The sequence below is a fragment of the Salvelinus alpinus genome, chromosome 12 (assembly GCF_045679555.1).
Source record: "Salvelinus alpinus chromosome 12, SLU_Salpinus.1, whole genome shotgun sequence".
Taxonomy (NCBI): Eukaryota; Metazoa; Chordata; class Actinopteri; order Salmoniformes; family Salmonidae; genus Salvelinus; species Salvelinus alpinus.
Window position 1 is genome coordinate 25,681,045 of NC_092097.1, and position 9,960 is coordinate 25,691,004.

Genomic DNA, 9,960 nt, shown 5'->3' on the forward strand with positions numbered 1-9,960 from the left:
GATGGAAAATTATGTGGATATATTGAAGCAACATCTCAAGACATCTGTCAGGAAGATAAAGCTTGGTCGCAAATGGGTCTTTCAAATGGACAATGACCCCAAGCATACTTCCAAATTTGTGGCAAAATGGGTTAAGGACAACAAGGTCAAGGTATTGGAGTGGCCATCACAAAGCCCTGACCTCAATCCTATAGAAAATGTGTGGGCAGAACTGAAAAAGTGTGTGCGAGCAAGGAGGCCTACAAACCTGACTCAGTTACACCAGCTCTGTCAGGAGGAATGGGCCAAAATTCACCCAACTTATTGTGGGAAGCTTGTGGAAGGCTACCCGAAAGGTTTGACCCAAGTTAAACAATTTAAAGGCAATGCTACCAAATACTAATTGAGTGTATGTAAACTTCTGACCCACTAGGAATGTGATGAAAGAAATAAAAGCTGAAATAAATAATTCTCTCTACTATTATTTTGACATTTCACAGTCTTAAAATAAAGTGGTGATCCTAACTGACCTAAGACAGCGCATTTTTACTAGGATTAAATGTCAGAAATTGTGAAAAACTGAGTTTAAATGTATTTGGCTAAGGTGTATGTAAACTTCCGACTTCAAATGTATGTCAGATAAATAAACAGATAAGTCTTCATTTAACTGTCCAGCTGTCCTCTTTCTACCCCCCTCCACCCCAACTCCCCCTTAGCCACGCTAGCCTCGCCCTCAAGTGGGTGCTAACAAGCCAGCAAGCTTAGCTACAGAAGGTAGTGCTACGTATCAACAGCCATTCTCAGCCAATTCAGTAGGGGTTGGAAGCTATGGCAAGCTTGGATTGATTCCTTGCGTCGCGACATTACGGAGGATTTCAATAAAGTTCAGCTTTCTCCAACTTTAGTTCCGCCCGGTTCAGCTCCCTCGCCCATGCTCGCAATGCTCAACGGTACCCCCGCCCATTCCGCTTCTCTCGCTATCCTTCCATTAAAAGTGAATGGCTTCCGATGTTTCACCGCGTGATACCAATTGCTAAAGTAAATGGGGTATAAGTGGTGTAATATATTATGTAAATACCCCATATTCTCTGATGACCTCCCATTCTGTCCATACTCAGAGCTGAGATATCACATTGGCTGGCAGAGCAGTGATTGACATGTACAGGGCCAATCAGTTGACAGACCACTTCATTTAAACATGCCCAAGACTCACCCTTTAGTAGTCTTCATCACATGATGTGACCTCGCTAAGAAGAAGTTGTACCTTGATGACCACAGCGAAAGCCAAACATGTATGTGCTTTAGTTTGGGGTTTGTTATGCAGACTAATATAATAATATATGCGACTAGATCAGTCAGACAGCCAACCGTGTCCATTCCTCCCTTCATAAGGTCAAAACATCCTCCCACCCTCTGCCAGTAAAAAGCCTTCTCCAGTACTTTCTATACTTTTTAGCCAGCAGTTCTAAAGTAGTGTTCACGAGCTAAAAGTGGTCCCTGAAAATGTCACATGTGCAGATATGTGCACCAAGTCATTGCTCTCTCTCTCTCTACCTTGTGTGCATCATTTGCCCCTTGCTAGCTGTCACTCATATGGCGAGGGGCTGAAGCTCATTGGTTGAACTCAAATTGCTAGGGGGCTGGCCCACATGGGGGAAGATTTAGTGATAATGGTGCAGCACAGCTTCTAAAAAAACAGTTGCTTTCAAACTAGGGATTTCATGGCTAATTGAGGTAAGACAGTAATTCGGCTCATATATTATGCATGTATGAAGAACACATTGACACATCCAGCCCAAAGTAGGAGGTTTAATAAAGACTTAGTAGTCGCAAAAGTTCTGGAGCATGTCTTAACATGACTAGCAAAACGCTGAAGACTGATTCCTTATTGTCTTTGACGGGACTGGGACTAAGGTGAGTAGAGGGTGGAGGAGGTAGCATAAACACATTACAGTACAGCTACTGGCACAAGCAAGGCAAGTGTTGTCTGTAGCCTACAGGTGGAACAGAACTCAATGCCTCAACATTCTGTTTCTGAGTCCATACTGCAGAACTAAGACGTTCCATTATATTGACCAGATACTCCATTGGCTGCTCTAACAATGAAAAGAAATGTCTTCAAAAATGGAAGGCAGTCGGGAGGAAACAAAATCAGGTGGGACCATTCTAGCGAATGAGAGGGCAGATATGCGTGTGAACAACCACAATGGTCCTTGCAATGCAGTATCCTTGGGACATCCCCACCCCATTGAAGTTTAAATTTAAAAAGGTTAAGGTACGAGTTACAGGTAGGTTCAGGTAAGGGTTATGGTTAGGATAGGGGTTAAGGTTAGGATATCAGTACACTCGTAACAACTTAAAAACAACATTAAAAAAACTATATTCGACCAAATAAAGCTCACGTAGCAAATAAGCCATTCGATTTTTCGTTGACCAAATTCGACACTCATTGACCTCCATACTAAAACTCCTTGCTTGGTTACTGGAAAAACCACCACCTGCTGGAGAATACAGATTTTCAGTTATCCCTCTCACTTTGCCTCTTCCTCTCTCTGCAGAATCAGATAGAATCAATATGTTCAGGAGTTTTGGTCTGACGACCATGGACCTGACCCAAAATAAATTGGTGTGAATCAAAACAGTTTCTCCTCACCTGAACAATGTCCAGCACCATGCCCGCCGCCACCGTCCCGAACCCGGCCAGCAGGAACGGCAAGACCACCTGGAGGCCGATGGAGAAGGAGGTCTCTTTTAACGGCGCTGGTGGCTCTGGGCTCTGGTCAGTGCTTATGTCGTCGCTCTCGTTGCTCTGGCTGGCATTCTCCAGGAGAGCGTCCTCCTCGCGCTGGCCCTTGGCATTCACCCTGCAGTCTATCACCACTATCTCCCGGCCTTCATCTCCCGGTTCACCAGACCTGTCCGTGAAGGATGTCACTTCCGTGAGCTCATACTCGCCCCTCTCCTCCGGTCTCATCTCCTCCGGTCTCATCTCCTCCGGTCTCATCTCCTCCGGTCTCATCTCCTCGGGGTCATCTGTGAGGATGGCCGGGTGAACAGAGCCGTTGGAGTGGAGGTACACCGGTGGCACCACTTTCTTCATTTCTATCGCCCCGGATGACATGTCGGTGTCCGGCGGTTTGTCTTGTTCTTTCGACCAAAGTACCATGCGGAAGCGTTTGGGGACAGTAGACTGAATTACAAATATAGGCTATGGTAAAAAGGTGTGGGATGGTTGGTTTAGATTTCCCTTGATCGGTTTTTAATAACCTGATCTCACAAATGAATTTATCCCATTAAAGAATGCTGGTGAGTGGCACTCAGGTGTGGTCATGAACGCAAAATTAAGTGGTAAAAAACGTTTTGAAAGCGCAACTAAGCTCCTGCAAAGGCAGGTGTGAGTAGCTGCTCTCCCCCAGGCGTGTGTGAGAATTTGCCGGTGCTTCGGGAGAAGCTGGAGTATGTCCTCCATTCACTGCGTAGGCACGGTAGGCAGATGTATAGAAGAATGAAACATAATGATATATTTTTTAAAAGAGAGCAAAAACAAACAAACTAATGTTTATCTGGTCAACAACGACTGGTAACCAACAAGTCTTGAAAAGTTGGTATGAAAAAGTACATGAAGTATTGCAGGTCCAGCTAGTAGCCTGAAGTTATTTTCATAAAGTCATCCAAGAGCGCAGACCAGTCCTGCACGCGCTCTGACCGTCCTTTCAGACTAGCTCGCGCCAGACGGTGTCCTGGGCTGGGAAGGTCTCACCTTTCACCAAGTGGCTATTTTATGAGGAGTATTTAAAGGTCTGCAGCACAAGGATAGAGTTACGGAGCAGCACTACAGGAGAACACTTCCCCTCAGCGCTCTGGCTGCTGTTTACCTAAAAGAGAAGAAAAGAATAATAACTTTTAAGAATAGGCTATATGTTCTGTCTCTTTCACAGGGAACATCTCATCAGCTTTCAGCTTTTTTTGTAGCCAAGCTTATAAATGCGCATTATTGAGCACAAATGGCTGTCATGGAATGGACATGGCAATACTGGATTTATTTGGTATAGGCACTGGTTGGAATACTTATGTTTATGATATCCTACTAAATGATGAGACATACATTTTTGGGGTTATTTGCCTAAGTATGTTATTCTCAAACACATTATGTCCATCAAGGGAAAGTATATAGCCACAGTGTTACCTAATTCCACAATGGCATCCTTTCTTGACATTATCATGTTATATGGATAGACCAGGGCTCTCCAAACCTGTTCCTGGAGAGCTACCCTCCTGTCGGTTTTATCCAAGACCAAGTGTAAATAATCTGATTCAGTTTATGAACCAGCTAATTATTAGAATCGGGTGTTCTAGAATAGGGTTGGAGTGAAAATCTACAAGACGGTAGCGCTCCAGAAACAGAAGCTGAGTTGAGGAAGGGGTAGGATGTTACCCGTTAAAAAAGCAGCGTGTTGCGCCAACAACGCTCCACGCTATCCTCGGACTATGTTTGGCGTTATGAAGCGGGGTCACCTATGGAAGCGTTTACAAACGGTTTCATACAGCGCCAAACATCTAAATTCCTCTGGCCGGCTACAAATAATTATCCAATAGCCGAGGTGTAGGCTACATTCTCAAATGCTGATTCTCCCCCCGCATGTTACGACGTCAGATACTCTCCTGCGTTAGTGCGCTTTTGGTTTCCCCCCTGGTCCTGAAACAATCCTCTGTTTAGTAGTCAAGACCAATACCCCGCCGCCCAACACGGCAAGGCGTAAATTAGTACAAGCTTGGTCGTGGATGAATAGGGGGAAGGAACCCTTCTGTGAGTTTGTGATAATGCCGACACGACCGTTGAATTAAATTATAGATCGTGGGGATTTTTTGTTCTCCAAATATAGCCAGCCCCCCACATGTAGCCCAGCTATGTATAATGAAATAATTCAGGCAATTTACGTAACAGGTAGACTAGTAATAACATAACGGTAACATGAGGCAGGGATTATTCTCTAAAGTGGCAATGACAAAAAACAACGATTCCCTTCTTCACAGAGAAAGAGGGGCGAGGAATACAATAGGAAAATAGCCTGAAGTGAAAAGCATCCCCCCGTCCAATATGTCTGGATCGATACCAGCAGATCAGGTATAACAGACAGTTCTTTACCTAAAACGCAGAGGTCCACAGAGGAGACGAGAGAACAGACACAGAACAGAGCGCACTGCTGAACGCCTCAAAACGGTTGTCTCATATCCTGCACTCCGTTATAATGTGTGCTGCAGCCTGATGCGTGTGTGCCGGTATGCATGCCTTGTGTACGGTAACGGCCCGTACCTGGCTTAATCGTTAACCCCACACGGTTAAGGCTGTCACTTCCGACCCGTCACATTGTCCCATTTAGAACCCCGCGAGCCGCTACATACGCATAAAGCAATCTCATGGCATAGGAAGTCACAAGGCTGGTCCACCAGAGATGACGTGAGCGCGTGCGCGTGATAGCTCCCTGTGATTAGTCACGGTTGAGCGCTGCGCGGTGCAGCCAGCCGCATTTATGTCCGTTAAGCACGCGCGTGAATTGAACTGTCCCAGCTCGCTCTCTCTCTCTCTCTCTCTCTCTCTCTCTCTCTCTCTCTCTCTCTCTCTCTCTCTCTCTCTCTCTCTCTCTCTCTCTCTCTCTCTCTCTCTCTCTCTCTCTCTCTCTCTCTCTCTCTCTCTCTCTCTCTCTGTCTGTCTGTCTGTCTGTCTGTGTGTGTGTGTGTGTGTTGAAATGCGTGCCCATGACGTGGCATAGGCCAGCTACAGTGCCCCTACTTATTTAGGCTACCAGACTGGAAAATTAATTGGATTTTAATTGAACGATATCAGAGTTGTGATGGTTATAGCCTGGATTCTTCAGTGTAGCTGAAGTGGACTTTCAGGTAACTCATTCACCAATAAGTCCTTATATAACTGTATTGCTTATCACATCACCCCACCATGCTCATTCAGAAGCACACTTAGCCATGCAGGTTGAGGATGATATTCTTATAGCCTTAATTAAAGCCTTACATTTTGTATGTATGTATTAATTTGTGGGTGTCCTTCAGCCATTTCCTATGATATGTTATGAATTACAAGTCATATGATATGTTACAGATCTGTGAAATGTGCGATTTGTACTAATTTGAAAAACATACTATATGTTACGAATTTGCAAAAAATATGATATGTTATGAATTTTAACTAGGTGGCTAAAGTTAGCTAGCTGGCTAACGTTAGCTAGGCTAGGGATTAGGGTTAGGAGTTAGGGTTACATTTATGAGTTAGGTTAAAGGGTTAAGGTAAGGGTTAGGGGAAAGGTTAGCTAAAGGGGTTAAGGTAAGGGTTAGGGGAAAGGTTAGCTAAAGGGGTTAAGGTTAGGGTTAGGGGAAAGGTTAGCTAAAGGGGTTAAGGTTAGGGTTAGGGAAAGGCTTAGCTAAAAGAGTTACGGTTAGGGTAGTTGCTAAGAAGTAGTAAGTAGTTGAAAAGTTGCTAATTAGCTAAAATGCTAAAGTTGTACGTGTTGACATTCGAACTCACAACCTTTGGGTTGCTAGACGTTCGCATTATACGCCCACCTCGGCCAACTACCCAACTTCTGTTTTTGCCGTAAGTAACCATCTGTCTCATATAACCATACCAAATGGAATATATCATTCTAATTTGAGTGTTCCGGATTTACTTTTACTATGTTAGTTCGAGTCTATGAGAACAGGCTGAGCATAGTGCAGCAACTTTTGGGAAGCGCAGTTGCCCCAAACTGATTGAAGACATTGGTTATGTTTTTCTGATCATAGATCTGTGTAGCAGACAGTGTGTAATCCCATTGGTAGGGTTTGATTTCTGTATAAACAAGTTGAAGATGGGAAACCGTGTGTGAGAGAGAGAGACTATACATCGGCCTAAACATCAGCGCCACAGGTAACTTCCACAAAGCTGTGAATTATCTGAGAGACAAGGCAAGAAGGGCCTTCTATGCCATCAAAAGGAATATACAATTTGACATACCAATTAGGATCCCATTGCCCTTTATGGTTGTGAGGTCTAGGGTGCGCTCAACAGCCAAGAATTCACAAAATGGGACAAACACCAAATTGAGACTCTGCATGCAGAATTCTGCAAAGATATCCTCAGTGTACAATGTAAAACACCAAATAATGCATGCAGAGCAGAATTCGGCCGATACCTGCTAATTATCAAAATCCAGAAAAGAGCCGTTAAATTCAACAACCACCTAAAAGGAAGCGATTCCCAAACCTTCCATAACAAAGCCATCACCTACAGAGAAATTAATCTGGAGAAGAGCCCCCTAAGCAAGCTTGTCCTGGGGCTCTGTTCACAAACAGAAACAGACCCCACAGAGCCCCAGGACAGCAACACAATTAGACCCAAACAAATCATGAGAAAACAAAAAGATAATTACTTGACACTATGGAAAGAATTTACAAAAATACAAAGCAAACTAGAATACTATTTGGCAATAAACAGAGAGTACACAGTGGCAGAATACCTGACCACTGGGACTGACCAAAAAATAAGAAAAATCTCTGACTTTGTACAGACTCAGTGAGCATAGTCTTGCTATTGAGAAAGGCTGCAGAAAGCAGACCTGGCTCTCAAGAGAAGACAGGCTATGTGCACAATGTCCACAAAATGAGGTGGAAACTGAGCTGCACTTCCTAATCTCCTGCCAAATGTATGACCATATTAGAGACACATATTTCCCTCAGATTACACAGATCCACAAAGAATTTGAAAACAAATCCAATTTTGATAAACTGCCATATCTACTGGGTGAAATACCACAGTGTGCAATCACAGCAGCAAGATTTGTGACCTGTTGCCACAAGAAAAGGGCAACCAGTGAAGAACAAACACCATTGTAAATACAACCAATATTTATGTTTATTTATTTTCCCTTTTGAACTTGAACTATTTGCACATCATTACAACACTATATATAGACATATGACATTGTAAATGTCTTTATTCTTTTGGAACTTTTATGAGTGTAATGTTTACTGTTAATTTTAAATAGTTTATTTCACCTTTGTTTATTATCTATTTCATTTGCTTTGGCAATGTAAACATACAGTAAGTTTCCCATGCCTTAAATTAGAAAGAGACTGTACCTCCTTTCTGAGGATGTTACAGTGGTGATGGCTATTGGACTTTCTATCATGCACCATGAGAGCCTGTTTGTAGACAGACTGAATCGGCTTTAATGTTGTACATTAAGCTTGGGCCCAACTAATCAAGCAGTATGTTAAGTGGGGGAAGATCATAGCATTGAAGTACATTTTTGCTGCCTGTGTAGTCAAACAATTTTGTATATGAGAAATTAGCCAGGTTGAATTTGGTTATTTGGGTTACCATTTTCACCTGCTTTTTGAAAGGGAGATTATATGATTCCAAGGTACTTAAAAACGCGATACCACCTGGAGCTTCTCCCCTGACACATAGACGTCTGGCTCAGTAGCATCAGTTGCCCTCTTTGTGAAGAATATACAGAATGCTTTTTTCACATTGCGGTGCAAACATGAGTCACTTAGCCACTTTGTAACATTGACAATTGCTGCAGTGAGCTCTTGTGCAGCTTGCTGTTTGCTCTTTGCATGCGCATTAAACACTGTATCGTCTGCATACATTTGTACTTTAGACCCAGTACAAACAGAAGATAAGAGCATGAATGTGCAGGCTGAACGGGAGGGGCCCCAGTGATGACCCCTGGGGCACACCCACATCATAGCTGAGGGTGGGCGACATCTCACTGCATTTCATTGGGCGCATCTCATTGGGTGACAGCTCATTGCATCTCATTGGGCGACATCTTATTGCATGTACAAGATTAACCACCACACCTCTGTGTAGTGTGCATGCATTTGAAAAGCATAGATAAGAAGGTAGCAGGGTGTCACTGTGGTTTGTGTGATGGCTGATAGAGATTCAGATTCAGAGTTTTTAATCGTCACATGTACAAGGTTGAAGTTGTGATTGCAGGGTACAGTGAAAATCTCAGGCTCCGAGCTACAAAATGCAGGACAAAGTGAAGTAAAACAATGAAAATGGTAATAAAAAAGCAACAACATAAATAGCACTATATACGTCATAACAACTGTGTCAGTGATGAATAAATAAATGTCTATTGGGGTGGAGGCAGAGTAAAGACTGTTGATGGGGTGGGGGTGTCATAGGAGGAGCAGCATGACCATTGAGGGGGTGTGGGGGCCAAGTGAAATAAAAACAATAACAATTATAGTGGGGGGTAGGAGCAGGTAGCTGACAAGTGGTGGACCGTTCAGCAGCCTGATTGTCTGAGGGTAGAAACTATTGGCCAGTCTTCCAGTTTTTGTCTTGTTGCTCCCGGACTGCCCGTGTCTGAGTGATTGAAGCGTGGAGAACAGGGAATGGCTTGGGTGGCTGGGGTCCCTGTTGATCTTGGCCTTCCTGCGACACCTGTTGTTGTAGGTGTCCTGTAGGGCAGGCAGTGTGCACCCAGTGGTGCGTTCGACTGAACATATCACCCTCTGAAGCACCTTGCGGTGGTGGAGTTGCCTACCAGGCTGTGATGCAGCCCAACAGTATGCTCTCGATGCAGCTCCTGTATAACACTATGAGGGCCCTCGGTGACAGGCCAAATTTCTTCAGCATCATGAAGAAATTCGGCCTGCTAGGGGATACATCCTTGTTTGTCATCATGACACATCAATTACCTCTGCTAACACTGCCAGGCTAGATGTTCCCTCTGTGCAGTGTGTGTGTGTGTGTTCGTGTGTGTGTGATAGAGATTATACTTTATTGTCTGCTTGTGCAGAATTTCCCCTTGCATTGCATGCTCCACGTCACACATATATAACACAGGTGTGTGTCCTCAGAAGATGGCTGATCCTTTGTCCGAGTCTGTTGTCTGTATCCAGGTGTGCTGTGCTCTGGGAGGACTCTGTTCTATTGTGGTGTGTAGGTGCAAGTGCTGGGTGGGGCTG

At 44.0% G+C, this 9,960-nt stretch overlaps 1 protein-coding gene across 2 annotated transcripts in view; it reads right to left on the minus strand.

The window, feature by feature from the left end:
- Window positions 1-5,458, minus strand: part of LOC139535750 (solute carrier family 41 member 1-like) — a 63,418-nt gene extending 57,960 nt beyond the window's left edge. The window contains exons 1-2 of one of the 2 annotated variants that reach the window (XM_071335507.1): window positions 5,294-5,458; window positions 2,633-3,854 (exon numbers count right to left, since the gene is read on the minus strand). In XM_071335507.1, the coding sequence (XP_071191608.1) occupies window positions 2,633-3,145 (513 nt within the window). In that variant the 5' untranslated portion in view covers window positions 3,146-3,854; window positions 5,294-5,458. Of the gene's footprint in view, window positions 1-2,632; window positions 3,855-5,125 lie in introns of both variants that reach the window. The other variant, XM_071335506.1, reaches the window with a different exon arrangement.
- Window positions 5,459-9,960: the final 4,502 nt, after the last annotated feature.